This window comes from Cornus florida, unplaced genomic scaffold (genome assembly GCF_030987335.1).
Source record: "Cornus florida cultivar Cherokee Brave unplaced genomic scaffold, ASM3098733v1 CherokeeBrave_3.0.0_Hap2_Chr04, whole genome shotgun sequence".
NCBI lineage: Eukaryota > Viridiplantae > Streptophyta > Magnoliopsida > Cornales > Cornaceae > Cornus > Cornus florida.
In genome coordinates, this window is record NW_026775574.1 from 103,630,988 (window position 1) to 103,648,252 (window position 17,265).

The 17,265-nt window shown below is 34.6% G+C and overlaps 1 protein-coding gene across 1 annotated transcript; it reads right to left on the minus strand.

Annotated features, from left to right (window-relative positions):
- Positions 1-551: 551 nt before the first annotated feature.
- On the minus strand, positions 552-9,845 carry LOC132304385 (sulfite exporter TauE/SafE family protein 3-like). Its single transcript, XM_059802039.1, has 13 exons — positions 9,573-9,845; positions 9,219-9,456; positions 3,984-4,143; positions 3,208-3,408; positions 3,063-3,127; positions 2,749-2,770; positions 2,547-2,638; positions 2,396-2,482; positions 2,247-2,297; positions 1,825-2,046; positions 1,290-1,383; positions 966-1,106; positions 552-786 (listed from the first exon to the last, which is right to left on the minus strand). The coding sequence occupies exons 1-13, from the start codon at positions 9,836-9,838 to the stop codon at positions 701-703; spliced, it is 1,725 nt and encodes a 574-aa protein (XP_059658022.1). The 5' UTR covers positions 9,839-9,845; the 3' UTR covers positions 552-700.
- Positions 9,846-17,265: the final 7,420 nt, after the last annotated feature.

Below are 17,265 nucleotides of genomic sequence, written 5' to 3' on the forward strand. Positions count from 1 at the left end.
ATAGAATTAGAAATGAACATCAGAAAAGTGGTTGAAGGAGCACACATTAGAGATCACACAAGAAAAAATCGATTAAGATGATTTCAACATGTATAAAGAAGGCCGGTAACTGTACATGGTTCACGTTGAGGGTAACTAAGGAAAGGAGAAGATCAAAATTAGCATAAGTAGAGTTGGTAAGGAAAGATATGATGACATGTGATATAACTGAAGTTATAGTCTTAGAGCGAATGAAACAACAAATTTATACAACCGACTCCAAATAGTTGGAAAAAAGCCCTTATGCTGCTGTTATAACATGAACAGACTCCTTTACCTTCAAAGCTAGGTTTATGCAAAACTGAAACTACACACAATAAATATGAATACTAGACCATTTTTCTTCTCTCTGATGGAAGAATCCATCACTCTGTCTAAAAAAAAATATACAAAAAATATATATTTCCACAGAATATTAGAAGCAAAAATAAGGAAAAAATGTAAAGCACTTGTGTTCTTTGAAAGTGCCGGTCTATGCTTTAGAACACAAACAAAGAAGTTAATACAATACAAGCCAGAAAATACTCTTTTTACTGCTTTTATTCTGCATCTGCTCTGAGAAACCCAGCAGCACATAAATTTCATACAGAAAAACAATACTAGTACGTCATGGCATACAATAGAATCAATTATTGTCATTCATCATCAACAATTAATAATACTAATTATCAAACTTGCATATGTTCTCAAAACCCATGTATTCATTTTGCTGAATCTTCACAATCATGTTCACTATGCCAACCCCACCTGTAAAACAAAAGTGAAATCGTTTTAGAGATCGATTTAGAGTACGTTCCTTAAAAATAAAAAAATAAAAAATAAAATAAAATAAAATAAAACATTGTAGACCCATTCAGTTCGACAAGTCTAGGGTCTACAAAGAATGCATTTCACCTGTCCAACCAATTGGGAAAATCAATGCTCACCTAGTGAGAATGCACTAATGAAGATAATGCCAGCCAGAACAAAGATGATCAGAGATGCCCTTCCCAATATAATGATCAGTTTACTTATGACATGCTGCCCAATGTAGGCAGAAATAATTGATACGAGAATGAAGTAGAGAGCTGCAAAAAACATGCAAATGTAGTTGGTGCATTAAAATTTTAAATGAATTACTTACCCAAAAAAAAAATAGATGAACTTCAATCCTTATTATGTTCAGATGCAAATGGACTCACAATTTTATTTGTTAGGGAATAAAAGGATTCATCTATTGAAATTATCTCAGCATTGGTTTACTAACTTACCATACGGAACTGGAAATCGTTTCAGAAGGTAATATTCTACAACAGACATCGACGAGGAAAATATCATTGCAAATGAGGCTGTAGCACTTGAAACCTGCCATGAGTTTTCAAAAAGTTTAAGACCATTCTAGGTAGCAAATGTTTTCAATGTTAATGTAAAACAAGAAACCATCTAAATAACCTACTGAAAAAAAGAAAAAGAAAAAAGAAACCATCTAAATATCATGGTTATTTTGCTTTTCTTTAAGATTTCAACATCTAGATTTGGAATTTTTGATCTCTACACGTTGGAAACTTTGTATCAGTGTGCACTATGAGTTATGTCCAGAGGCCTTATGCCAAATAAGCTAACCCCGTGGGGGTAACCAGGGACGGACCCGGATATTGAGTGAGGGGGGCAAATAGATGTCTAACCTGTTTCTTAGTGCTATGATGATAGCCAACATGAATGTTAACATACAAATTTACAACCTTTATTTTTTTTTCTATTATTTTTCCGACTTTTGTTGTATCCTATTGAAAAGGACACACTCACCTGAGGAGGGATTCCCAGCTCCAAAAATAGTGGACCCAAAATAGATCCTCCACCTACACCAAGCAGTCCTCCAACTACACCAGCCAGTACACCACAGGAGCAGTAGACAATCAGCTGGCGCACTTGCAAGTTAGTGTCTACATTTCCTCTCGATTTAATTATTCTCCGTCCCTTATACAGGTTGATTGCCTCATACGAAGATACTCCAACGGAAACTGGGATCTGCAGGACATTGAAAAAATAAGTTTCATACAGATGCTTGAAAAACCATTTAAAAATTGGTCAAGCTCAATAATCATTTTGACAGTGTTCCGAAATCAAGTCTCCACCATGGGGCTCAGTTCTATAGTTTATGTGCATATAAATTAGGAAATTAAATGATCTCTCTCTCTATATATATTTATCATAGCAGTAAAAGGTACCTGCAACAGGTTCAATACCCAATATGCTGTTGAACAAGTAGCAGTATAAGTCTGTTTCCAACAAGCAAATATATAAACAGTGAGTCCATAAATTAATAACTGTAGGGAGGAGGAGGAGGAGGAGGAGGAGAGAAGAAGAAGAAGAAGACCTTGGCAATCTGCAGTACAAGGAATGAAAGCCAAACAAAAACGAGAAGCCCAAGTTCTTTCCAGCTAACATTCTCAAGTAGAGTGACCTGAATGGTTATATGTATCAGATTTGAAATGGAAATTGAAATCAGCTTCTGAGAGCAGGCTCACCTCTGGTTCGGCAGAAGCCTTGGTCTCCTTTTGATCGCCATTGCTCGGGCCACCAGGAAGAAGCTTGTATTCTGCTTTTTCTCCATCATTACCTACAGAATATTATGTATATATGTAATCATTGCAGAGAAAAAAATTATGAGCAAGTTGTCCCTTATAGTGTTATCATTATAGAGTGAACAGCATATTAAATCACCATCACCTTCCAAACGCTTTGCAGCCTCCTGAAAAAGGAAAGATTTGGTATTCAGAATGGAAAAATTAAGATTTGGTCATAGAAACATATATTACATGAGAACATAGATAATAACATAAATGCAACCCCCTTTTGCTCCATTCTTTCTTTAATAAATTTAAGTAAACATACAAACAGTAATGAATAACAAAATATAATGTCATATATAAGAAATCAGCAATGAAAATAATTTCAGATATTATTTCAAACAACATTGATAATTTCATTTCTATTATGCTTCCGATGCCTTAACACTTAAAGTGCATGAAACTTGTGATAACCTTTTTTATTATGGTTTCCTTTTTCCACGTTTCAACACCCTTGAAGAAGGCCTTAGTTGATGTGGCTGCAAATCACAATTAAAAGGTCAAGTCTTATTGGCGCAGAAAGCATATCAAGAATGATTGAAATACAATCAACCACTACCAGTAAAGAGAACAATTAGCAGAATTGTGATCATCCAGTCTGCAAAAATAACATTAAAAGCAACTCCAATGCTAATCCCCAGCATGAGCATTGGTTGGACAAGTAATGCCAAGTCATAGTCAATGACTGGAATATCAAGCGTAGGGTGCCGTTGCTTAAGATTGTAGTAAACAGTGGAGCCGGCTGCACCCATGATCATACCTGACCAAAAACAAACAGAATCTATGAATACTACAACTACACCAGAGGGGACTAACATAATGCAGAATATTAATTTTTAAAAGAAATAACAATTTTTTTTTCTTCATTTATGTGAATTGATTTCAAATGGGTAAGAATTTCACAAAGCTTAATGCAGGAAAATTGCATGGTTTTGAAACTGAAACTCTCAACTACCTTCCACAGTTCAAAGTCATTTAAATTTCTCTATAATGCCATGACAACTCATTCAGTCCAAAAGAAGTTGGTGCCATATCAGGGTAGTTTATCAGTTTTCTGCAGTCAAGGAATTTCATTATTCCGTGCTCTATATCCGAAAATTTCATGAACAGTCCTTTCTTCTACTGTCATAATGAGTCCAGAACATGAGTCCTTAGTCAATTCATTCATTTCATTCTATTTTCAGAATGAGAAAAGAAGTTACATTACATTTATAATTTCTCTTTATCTTCGCCCCATTTTTATAAGTCAATGTGAACAGGTCCGTCCTTTCAAGTTGGTTAAAAACTATAAAAAAAAATAATTTGGGAACACTTGCTTGGATTTTTTTCTCTTACATTTTGATATAGCAGTCGATGATTTCGGATCAAACCCAACAATTAGGTCAAGCATAGGAACAAAAATTCCACCACCACCAACACCACCTATACTCCCAAATGCCGCTCCAAAGAATCCAAATATGGTACCCACAACAAATCGCCACCCAAATTTCATTTCCTGTAAACCAAAATCCCGCAATTGAGCACAATTAAATTTCCATCAATTCCAGAGTTTGGAAATTATATGTCTAATCTAAAAAAAGAAGATGAACACAATAGACATCCCATTAAATGTCTATGACATAAATACAACAAGTTCAACCAACAAAACTTTGAAATACTCCCAAGTACAAAAGCATGTACACGAGTATATATGCATATATGTATTCTGTAAGCTTAAATAAACACAAAGGTGTCTTATCCGACATACTTGAATTCAGCTACATAAACTCATCCTTTCTCGTACATTTATTATATACCTCTACATATCTGCTGGTAGATTATACACATATATGCAATTAAAATGTCTACGTGTGTGTACATATATATGCATTAATACATAAATGCATGAAGTAAGACCACAGTTAAAGTATGCAATTAAAATGTCTACGTGTGTGTACATATATATGCATTAATACATAAATGCATGAAGTAAGACCACAGTTAAAGTAACCAATTACTATATGGTATGCCCATCTATATATGAGAAAATCAAAACAGTTATCTTCTCTATGCCTCCACTAAAAGTGTCAGGGCTTCATAGTATGTCTACTATATTTAATAATCATATTGTCATGCAGTTGTCAAGGATTTAATTTCTATGCTTCAGGGTTTAATTATTGGTCGCTATACTAATTCCCAAGTCCCCGAAAGTTAGTATGGCCTTTTACCACAGATTCTACTTGTGTAATGTAGCCTACAAGGTCATATTCTAATGTTCTTGACAACAAAACTGGACCCCTATTTAAGAAGTTTATAACCCAGGCACATTTAATCCTAACAGAAAGATTTTAGATAGCACTACTTTTTGGATTTCCTGATCAATTCTGCTGCCACTGATTTTTCCAATGCATATCAGCAGCTTCCTTATCTGTCTTAAATGGTGGCCCTGTGGACAAGTTTCGGTTTCAGATAAGTATCCAGCAGGATGGTCCATTTCACAATTCCTTTCTATTTTGCTCACAGGTGTTATCCAGATCGATTTCTAGATAAGAGATGCAAGGTTCTTCCCATGGGATTGAGATAGCTGGGTAGTGTCAAGATATTTCTCATCTGATATTTTTAGATGATTTGTTGGTTTCCGTAAACCTTTCCATGAAGAAGCTGAAGCTGTATCAAAGCCTGGTCTAGACAGAAGGTAAACAAAGATAAATCAGCAATTTTCTGCAGGAGCAATGCTACAAAGGATGCCATCAGAGAGGTCAAATAGGTGATATCAGGGAAAGAAAGATGATTTATACCTAGCCTAGTGTCACGATCCGATTCCTAACGACGCCATGAGCATAGAAGACACGCATGCTGGTTAGCTAAGAACATTCATTGACTGGGAATGGTTCCAGGGAAGGGGCGTGCAGGACCACAGGATGGTACCTCTTCAGAGTTCAGGCAGGTCGACTCGGTTCAGTTCGAGGTGCTTGTCGCTAGTCGTGGACTTGACTATGAAGAAGGGAGTTGGCCATCCCTGCACAAACTGGTCGGGAGCTGGAGCCGTTCCCCTGACGAGGCCATGGCAGGCCGAAACCAGTCAGCATGTATCCTTGGAAGGGCAGGTCGTGGTGGCTGACCAGGGCGCTTGCGCGAGCTGAAGCAACGCCTTGGTGCCGCACGGGCCGTGCCGCTACGCCAAATCTCTAGGCCCGTGACAAATGGTATCAGAGCAGGACTTAGGGAAAAGCACAGAGGTGTGCCCCCTTGTTGATCCGGGGGTCTTGAGAATGAAGTGGGTGCACTAAAGCGTCGGTGGGCAATCAATGCTGTTGGAGGAGAGCCTCCATCTCCCCATGAAGACGCGTCCTTTGAAGCCGGAGGGCCGCGCGCATCGGATGGCCGAAGGGCCGCGCGCACCAAAGTTCTTGCAAGTTCAAAAGGCGTGCAAACCGTTGTGAAGGGCTGGTATCAAGTTAGCCGGAGGGCGCTTGTTTGCTCGGGGTGTCGCAAAGGCGGCATAACGTGGGGTTGCATCCCGAAGAAGTGGGCGTCCCTTTAGCCCGAAACCCTATCATTGGGCGAGTGCAGCCAGGGGTTGTACAAGGAAGCGATGGTGGGCAGGCGAGCATACCACTTGGAGGAGAGAGACTTTGGAATGTTGGACGCAGTGGAGTCAGCGCCGCACTGCGACGAGGGCGTCGCAGGATTTGGGTGGGGGAGAATGTCACGATCCGATTCCTAACGACGCCATGAGCATAGAAGACACGCATGCTGGTTGGCTAAGAACATTCATTGACTGGGAATGGTTCCAGGGAAGGGGCGTGCAGGACTACAGGATGGTACCTCTTCAGAGTTCAGGCAGGTCGACTCGGTTCAGTTCGAGGTGCTTGTCGCTAGTCGTGGACTTGACTATGAAGAAGGGAGTTGGCCATCCCTGCACAAACTGGTCGGGAGCTGGAGCCGTTCCCCTGACGAAGCCATGGCAGGCCGAAACCAGTCAGCATGTATCCTTGGAAGGGCAGGTCGTGGTGGCTGACCAGGGCGCTTGCGCGAGCTGGAGCAACGCCTTGGTGCCGCACGGGCCGTGCCGCTGCGCCAAATCTCTAGGCCCGTGACACTAGGCCTCTCTATTATCATGGGAAAAAAAAAAAAGCATCATTAAGAAGTTGGATTCCAAGCTCTAGGATTGGAAACTACGCTCTTATCTTCTGAAGGAAGAATTATCCTCATCAAATACACTGCCTTAGAGTTACCAGTTCATGGCATGTCTTCATTATTAGTTCCAAGATACTTGTGCAACAAGCTGGATTTAAAGTGAAGACTCTGGTGGGGCTCAATTCTAAAGGCATTGGGATTCAATTTGTATCCCCAAAGTGGTAGGAGGTTTGGTATTCAGAAAAAAGCTCTGGTTGCTACATAGGGTGGCAATTGATTAATGGTGAGGATCATCAAAAGTAATATAGCACACAAGCCTTTATGAATGCAGATCCGTGCTTCAGATATTATTATTTGAAAGGTTATTCTTTCCATCAGAGGTAGCATGACAAAAGGGATTATTTCATTATTGGAATAGAAATCTGTCGAAATGGACTGGTCCTTAATTCTTTTTTCAGTGAAATTTTAAGTCTCCAGAAAAATTGAGCAGTTAATGGACCAATAGAGCCACTGGAAAGAAGAGTTGATCTAAAATCTCTTTGATCAGAACACTACAGATCATATTACTATATCTAATGTCCAGATCGAATGAGATTGAATTTTAAGTCTCCTATTCAATGTTAGCTCTCAGCTTTAAAAAAGACCCTTTGGAAAACCAAGCTGCATTGAAAGAATAAGGTTCTATTGTGGAGGATTCCTCTGGTTGCCTTCCTCTCCAACAATATCTAGCAGAGAGGACTCCTGTTGAATGAGGAAAGTGTCCTTTCTGTGGATAGTTCCAGAAAAAAGCTACTCACATGTTCTTTATATGCAATCGTACAAAATTGCAGTGGTTCTGTAATTTAGGGGAATCAGACTCAGGTTGATCACCTTTTTTCACCTGCAGGATAATGTATGTTCTGTCTCCTCTCCAATTTGGTAGTCCAAATTTGTGAACATCCAACTTTCCAGCTGCTCTAATAGATTAAATATGGGCAAGGCATGATCAAGGGATTTTTGAAAAGTGTCAACATCAACCCTGATGCTATCCTACAAGAAGATACCTCATGGACCTAATATGCTTGGCTCTGAATCTCTAATTCTAATTCCCCTTAATATATGGAGTCCTCCTCCAGAGGGAGGTGTCAAGATTATGCCATTAAGGAGGCTAAATTGCCAAAAAAAATTTGGTTAAATTAATTGATATCAGTTTTCAGTTATGGGCTCAGGTGGAAGATTCATATGCACTAGGGAGTTAGATCAGACATGTGTCTTTTGAGGGAGATGTCCAGATGACTGTCCATGCTTCAGTCAGAGGATTCCAAATTTCACAGTTGGGTCTTTGTAGTCTTTCGGTAAGATACTAGAATGATGCTCAAGGATTAAATTTCCTCAAAGATACCCTATTCTCCTAGTAAATCTAAGCGCCTACATCAACATCAAGGCGTTGGCTCATATGGGTAAAAACGTGGCTCCGGTGCAAGTTTAAGGTTCGATTCCTCAATTTTTGTACAGTTTTTTATTTTCAGTGCTCAAAAAAACAAAAAACTGTTTTTAAAATTGCAAATCAAGGCTTAGTTTTTGGGTTCTTACAAGTCTTTGTCTCTCCCTAGACTAGTCAAGAAGCCTGTGGAGTAATATAAAAATAAAAAAGCCTGTGGAGTGGGATGGGAGTAGTCTTCGTGTCACGTGTGCGTGTGTCCCCACTACAGCCGTGCTTGTTTTTTCCTTTGTTTCATTGGCTCTTTACCTCTGTTTTGTCAGAAAAGTAAAATAAAATAGAATATATGATAAATTGCTAAAAAACCATCCTGAAAATATGAAAATATAAAATTCACAATTTACCCCTCAAATAAAATTAACCCCTTAGCTATTGAAAGTTTGCCAATAACGCCAATGGTCTGGAAAATAATAACTAGTACATTGCCCTTACCATTTAACTGCCTTAAAACCCCCTGAATAATAAGAAATTTGCATACTATCCCTGTAATGTAAATTTCTTATAATTCAAAGGGGTTTTATGCGATGAATCCAAAAGGGTAAATTAGTATTATGAAGAAGTCCTACTATTAAAATTGGTAACATGAAGGGGTGTCATGCAAAAATATTTTTACTTTTCAGGTGATTACTTGTTAAAAATAATTTTTTTTTTTTTTTTAAAAAATAGTATAGATAGATAATGTGCAAAAAAAAAATTAGTTCAGGAGCTTTTATGCAATTAACTCTAGATTAAAATAAAGTTTTTGTCTTGTTTGTATTAATGGCGGTCCAACGATATTAAGATAGTCATACCTATTATATGGTATTATTTATTATCAACAACAATAATGGTACAGAGTGGTTTGGACTTATATCAATCAATAATTGATACGAATGGCTTTTTACTGAGAAGAAATTAAAAGGTCAGTGTAGGACAAGAAAACACATCAGCAACAACAGTAATGCAAATTATCAATCATAAATTTGACTTACCGGCCAAATATGTTGGTAACCCGATCGAATTGATTGCCAAAAGAAATTAACAAACTTCACAAAGTAATCATCCGAATCCGATTTTCTGATTTCAATATAGCTTGATGATCCTTCCATTTTCAAGCTTCTTTCGGCCCAAACACACATTGAAGCCAACGCAAAGCTCCATAAAATTATTGATATACTTCCCGAAACCCTCCATTTCGCTCCGTTTTTCGCCATTACACACACACACTCACTATATATATATATAACACAGAAGAGCTAGAATTAGAAAATTGCACTATAAATGGGACAGATTCTGAAAAATTAAAGAAGAAATATCTGGAAGCAAAATAGTTGAAAGAATCATACCAGAAAGCTTTTGAAATAGAATATTCTTTACTGGAACGTCCGTCCCTGTTTGGTTGGCGAGAAAGTTGTGGAAAATATGACGGAGAGTTTTGATATTTTGTTGATAATGGATGAAAAACAGAATCTTCGGTAGAGATTTGGAGCAGATAAAAGTTGCGTGTATATATATATATATATACAAGGAAGTTGAAGGGTGAGAAAGTTGATGCGTGAAAATTTGAGAGAGAGAGAGAAAGGTATACAAACAATCGCTGCTGCATTATCATAACCTATCTCCCCTGACCAATTAGGACCGAACCTACCCAGACCAATCAGTACCGATTATGGTTAATTACAGATAGCCCCTGTACTGTTCATTTTTTTGGCAATTAACCCCCTATGGGTACAAAATCAATATATATATATATATATATAAGTGTCAGCATTTGCAGATAACCAATCCCTTCTGTTTTTTTTTTTCTTTCTTTTTTTTACCCTCTATACCAATGGATCTGACAAATCTGTAAAATCCTCATTATCTGACAAATCTGCTTAACTTTGTAACACAACTCGGTGATAACACAACTTATACATACAATGAGGTAGCTCTAAAAAAACATTAGTACAGGGACGGGGTTAAGTTCCAAAAAATGAATAGCGAAGGAGAATTATTTGCAATTTACCCCACTTATTGTTTTTTTTTATGATAGAAAATATTAATTTGTCAGTTATATAAATGCCCTAAATTTACTTTTTCATTCATTGGCTTTGCTAAATAGTGATTTCGTTCAACAAAGCTAGTAAATAAGTGTAAAAGAGTTCTCGTCCCAAGTCAAATTCAAATATTAAAAAAAAAATATATTATTTAAGTTTTTAGTTATACAACACAACTTAATAATTTAAGACTTCAAAAACTATCTTACACATTTTTTTCCTCTTAATTTATGTATATCGGTCTCATAACACACGCATTATTTAATTTAGAAATGCAAGATCTCGAAGATTAACCTCCTGAATTTCTATCAACACTGCTATGCATTGGAACAACTTTATTACACATTTAGTACTTCGTTATTTATATTATCAAATAATTATATCACGTCACAACTTTATTTTAGTTTATCAATATTTGATAAATTTGTAATAATATGTCATCATTATAAGTTACTTAATTAAATTTTAAAAAATGATTCTTGCAGTGAATGTTTATAAATATTTATAGTGAATGGTTAGATTTATTATTTTTAATTGATCATTTATATAATAAATACAAAATAAAAAATTTTTACTTATTTATATTTGGATTAATTATAGCGATACCCTTGGAGGTTTATCGTATTGACAAACATATATAAATTAGTTCTTTTTTGAACAATGAGACCTCTGAAATTTGATAAAATTGACAAAACACCCCTTAACACCAACTATAGACTGACACATTAAAAAAATGACCAATTTACCCTTGGACTTGTCAATTAAATCATTGAGATTTTGAAATTACAAATTTAACCTTCTAACTAATTTTAATTAACCAAACTTACCATTCATCACTATAACAGTATACGTGCACCGAATATATATATGTGTATATATATATATATATATACATACACTACATCCAGGAAGATCTAAGTACCGAGGTTGAAACGTGGGGTTCGTCCTCTATTTCGATGATGGTGGCGATATAACAACTCCAAATAAGGGCTTTACCAAATTTCCGACTAAGAACGGCAATCGGAAAAAAGATTGAGATCGGAAGCGACAGGGAGGCCGAAAGTCCCGTAAGTCGAAAAACAACAATTCTGCATCAAGGATACCACTGAAGCGCCAAAGTCAGTGGCGTTCATCTTCCCTTCCAGTTTGAGATTTGGTACCCGGCGTGTGATAGTCTTCAGTTTCTGTTTTGGGAGTGAGAGCATCTCCTCTTATATATCTATATATATATATATATAGAGAGAGAGAGAGAGAGAGAATCGGAGAAGAAGAGAGTGGTTGCCACCTCCACTGGCGGCACACCACCATAGCCACCATCACCATACCACCACCTCCACCAACACCTCTCTCTCTTCCCTCTCATCTTCACAGCCCCGCCACACCCACACCCACACCCACACCCACGACCACCACATTACAGCCTCACCACCACCACATCACAGCCCCGCCACCACTCCACAGCCCCGCCACCACTCCACAACCCTGCCACACCCGCCGCCACCACTACTCCACAGCTCGCCACCACCACGTCACAGCCCCGCCACCACTCCACAGCCCTGCCACACTCGCCACCACCACTTTACATTTGATGTAGAACTCGTGAGGATTGGTGAAGAGCTTGACGAAGATGGATTGGGGTGTGTGCATAGACAAGATTGGTCAGACTACGCAGAAGATGAGGATTAGTGAAGAGCAAAATTTTTTGGGTTTTTTTCAGGGTGAGGGTAGAGAGAGAAACCTATTATTTTAAAAGGGTAATTCTGTCATTTAAGGTTTTTTTTTTTTTTTTGATATTTTAGATTAATAATTGATATTTTATTGAAGAGCAATCTTGTATTTTCACAACTTTTAAGGGTTTGTTTAGCTTAAAATTCTAACAGGACGTGTGAGTGTCCAAAAAATGACAAATTTATATATGCCTGTTAATATAACAAATCTCCATGTTGTAATAAACCCTTTACATTTTTAACATGAAGAATAACAAAATATTATTTTTGTTAAATAATTCGATATAAATATCACTCTTGTTAAGATTTTATCCGGTCCCTCGTAATATAAATTATATAATTGGTCATCATTTTTTTGAATATTCAACACATATGATTAGACGAAGTCATTATGAAGCTAGTAGCCTAGTACCACTCATTTTCTGTGCTGCTGTATTATTTACTCCGCAAGTTGTTGAACTATCGTGGGTGTAATATATTGCCTCATCGGTATTCGAGAAAGGCTATAATCAGAGCAGCTTTTAGGCCTCACCTCTGTAATTGATACACCCTCTCCCAAGAAAAGGAATCCTCTCCGATGCGCCTCTCACTGGAATTGGTCCAGTGAGGGTAAAAGTGCTGATTTGACAAGTGGATTAAAATCTGATTTATCAATTTTGACTTATATACATATTCTCTGTATAAAATCTTTATACATGGTATATTTATATTATTTAATTAATTATTGAGCCTCACATCATGTAAAGATTTATTAATGAGTAGGTGTGCTTTTTGAAATTTTTAAATTTAATTTTAAAATTCTCCCAATTCATCATTTTTCAAATAAAACAAAAGTGAGTTCTCTCTTTTCTCTTAATTATAAAATTTGATTTAGAATTTTGTATCAAGCGAACAAGAATAACACAGCTAAACATTTTTTTTCCTAATATTATCTTCCTTTTTATAATTTTTTAGATTGATTTGATCTTATATATATGTTGGGTCGAAAAGGAATTTTTTAGGGTTTAAATTTGAATTTTTTTGTTTGCAAAAAGATTGATTTTAGTTTAATATTATCTTCCTTTCTTATGTGTGAAGCCACTTTATTTCACAATGTCCGTTGCAACATCCACGCATACTTGTCACCACATCAATCACACAGTGGCCATAGTTTTCCACATCCACCATCACAATATGTGTGGTTATTACCATACATCACTATGTTGTTGTGATGATACATGGACAATGCCTTCCACCATATATCAACCATTGTAAATCTCAGCTGCACCATTGTCATTAGCCTCATCACAAGGTGCAATGTTAAAAAGGCTTGCGTATGCACAGTGCACAGTACTCCCGCTATTATAATTTTTGAATAAAATCAAATACACGTGATTTTAAAAGGTTAAATATACACTACAAAAGATTAATCTTATCGTTATGTTAAAGTCAGTCTTTTTCATCCGGCGCAGTGTCACTTCCAAAGTTATCACTTCTACTACTTTGTTTACACACACCACCACACACTCAACTACAATGGCATCCATAACCCTTATGTAATCATAAGCTACACGACCAAGCTTTCTTACGTGAAAAGTTCTGAAAAAATGACCAATAGGTCAGTAATTTAGCGGTATCAGCTCTTTATTTTTTAAAGGAAAGTCAAAAGTTCAAGTCTCAAAAGAGACAAGTATGTGTGAATACTAATTAAAAAAAAATTCTGGAAAAATATTCCATTCACAAGTCAATGTTACATGATAAACACACAATTACAAAAAGCACTCAATTTTGTAATTTTCTTACATGATTTCTTTTATTTTGGACCTCATGACTATAATTAAATTTCTATATAGTGTTTTTAACTCTTTTTGTCATGTGATAGAATTTGAGAGGTTGAATGATATCCAAGTATTTATGGAAGTAACTGTTTTAACAAAACTCTCTCACATTTGTATTTATGTAAAAGGTAGAAAAGGTGTGGCGATATTATGCGAGTGATAAAAAGGGTCAGGTCTAAAGTGTCTCCACCTTATTGATTCTATGTTCGATTCCTTCCACTCTCAAATAACTACTAACCATTACCAAACCAAAAAAAAAGAAAAAAAAAAAAATTATATAATGAAAAAAATTACCGAACATTCAGAAAAATATAGTAAAAGTACTTCCATAATTTCATTAAAAAGTTTTTAACTTTTTGACAAAATTACCTCTATCAATACTTATTCCTTTGATGAACATGGGGATTTTTGGAATTATCTGAGATTTTAATATATATATTTTTTTTTTGCAATTTAGAAGTTATGAGAAACATGATATAAACTACTTTTTTTAGTTAATAATAAAAGGTAAACTTTATAATTTTTTTTTTTAACTACTTTTTTTAGTTAATAATAAAAGGTAAACTTTGTAGTGTTTTTTTTTTTAAACTACTTTTTTTAGTTAATAATAAAAGGTAAACTTTATAGTGTTTTTTTTTATAAAAAAAAAAAAAAAAAAAAAAAAGAAGAAAACTTTATACTTATTGAAATAATTCAGACTAGAAAAGTGCAACCAAATTACACAGTATTTTAGAAAAGTAAATAGTACTTTTGGAAGTTAAAAATATTTTCCTAAGAATAGTATAGAATTAAAATCATCTCATGTACTGGAGAGGTCCAGTCCATGATTGGCACTACCAAATGATAAGTTAATTCCAATTTGTATTTGTATTTGTATTGTTTTAGGTTGAGGACCAAATTTGAATGTTTCCAAATTCATCTTGTTTTAAATTTGTAAATTTTATTCTTTTTGGGATCTTCAATTGCAGGAACTAAAAAATTTTGAAATTAAAATGGTCCTTTAATTAGGTTGAATTTGTGGTTAGACGTAGAAGTTCGAATTGAAGGTGGAATTTGTTCTTTTGCAAATTTTATTCCAAGTTTGCCTCCACAAACTCCAAAACTGCGCATATGAACCCACAAATCAAAAAAGCAAATCATTTATTCATTTTTTTAATTTTTTTATCTGCACCTAACAAAAATCGATCATGACATTTTATAAAAAGCAAAAATCCAAACTATGAATTTTAGAATTCAGGCAAAAAGATTCAATAGACTTTCAAGGAATCAAATGCATGTAATTTTCTGTAATACCCCTAGTTTTCAAAATGATATAATTGGAATTTACCAACCCCAACGAAAAAGTGTCTTGCACATAGAAAGTTGGATATAATACCATTTAATAATTTAAAATTTTAAATCGAATGATAAAACACCGGACCTCTGACATTAAGCTACAAGTTGTGTTTGAAGAAAACTGGAATATTCAAAAACTGTTGTGTGACTATTATTATTTTTTATCAAAAAAATTCTTCATTTGAAAGGAAAACAAAGCAAACAAAAAAAGAAAAGAACAGAAAAGTTGTGTATCTCATAAAAAGGGTTAATGGTCCCCACTTTGGTATTTCCTATTTAAAGTTTTCTCCTCTTTCCTTCGGTTAAAAAAAAAAAAAAAAAAAACACTTTTAACATGTTCCTTTTGGACACACAACTTCAGTATTATCATTGAGACTTTAGAATAATAAACATACCTTTCAATTTTAAAACAATACATCAATTACATAATATGTTAAATGCACTCAATTTAGTCCATCATGTCTTAATACTATGATTTATGTCAGTTCTAATTTCCCCTTGCTTTTTTTATTGTATTGTTGCAAAATTTGTCAATTCAATAATTCACTTTTTTCCTTTTGTTTGCAAAGATCATTAAATATAAATAATTTAATATTTGTGAGATTTCGGACACAACAATTTATTTTTTTGTAAAAAAAATGAACTAAAATAGTATAATATAAATAAATAAATAAGCATTTGTGAGACTTTAGCCTCAACAATTTTAATTATATATAAAGTATGAACAAAAACAGTTTAATATAAATAATTATTTTTCTTACCCTTTAAAGTGAGAAAGAAAAATAAAATTTTCTTCTCAATTGACATAGTCTCATGCTGATACTATTTTATGAATATAGAACAATTATAGGGCAAGAAATATAAAACATAAAAGATAAGAAAGAACGAAAAGAGAAAAAAGCTTATTACTATTTCTTCTTGTTCAATGTATTGAACTCAACATTTATATACATATTTTCATTCTCACTTTACCATTCTTTTTCTTCACTTCCCACGCCGTCTCTATATTTTTCTTTTTTCCCCGACATCCATAAGCACATATAATTGGTGTAAGTAATTTAATACGTGGACCCCACGTCAATTTTTACACCACTTTTGTATTTTTCGCACCATATAAACGTGACACAGTTGTTGCAAAATAGAACTCGTCAATTCAATGATAAATAATTTAGTATTTGGAAAATAGAACTAGTCAATTCAATTCAATTTTTACACCACTTTTGTATACGTTGATAAATAAATAAATAAACATTTATGAATCAATTCTACGTGTTTTATTAATCATTCTTCTCAACTTTTTATAGTCAAAAAGATTAAAAGTAAATTTCATCTTGAATAACCTCTCTCTTTTTTTCTTTTTGTTTTATTTTTTAATTTTTACAACAACACAAGAGTAATGATAGAAAAATTTAAAAGAAATTTCTGAATTAACACCGAATCTGACGTGGTTGGCCATATTTGTCATTTGTTAAATAAATATTTTTTGAAAACTGTTTAAGTAGATAAGGTGGACAAAAACACGTCAGATTCGGTACTTATTCGGGATTAATTCTTCGGTCAACCTATCATTATTCATTGTGTTAAAATATGATATTTTATAAGATTGTAATTATTTTATGGTATAACAGTTAACTTAATTACGCATTTAGTATTTGGTTATCTCAAATATCATATCATCCTATAACCCACCTAATTAAGTTTTGAAAAATAATTTTTGCACCAAATAGTTACAGTAATTTTAATTGGTCATTTATGTAATAAATAAGAAAGTATGAGCTTCTACCTATTTATATTTAGCATAAATAACTAATAAAATATTATTCGATTAAACAACTAACTGTAAATATTCGCACTGTTAGTAAATTTATCTCCGATCGCTCATTATATCCCTCATTATATAATTGCTCATCATTTTTTTTAATATTAAACCCCTATGAACAGAAGAAGTCATTATGAAACTAGTACCACTAATCATGGTATTTTTAATATTGCATTACTCCCTCCGTTCTAAAATAATTGAATACTTTTAAAATGTGAGTCATTATTTTTAAAGTAACCTAATTATTTGGAGGCGGAGGAGTATTAACCAATATGATGGGCAACAAGATTACATCCTTTGAA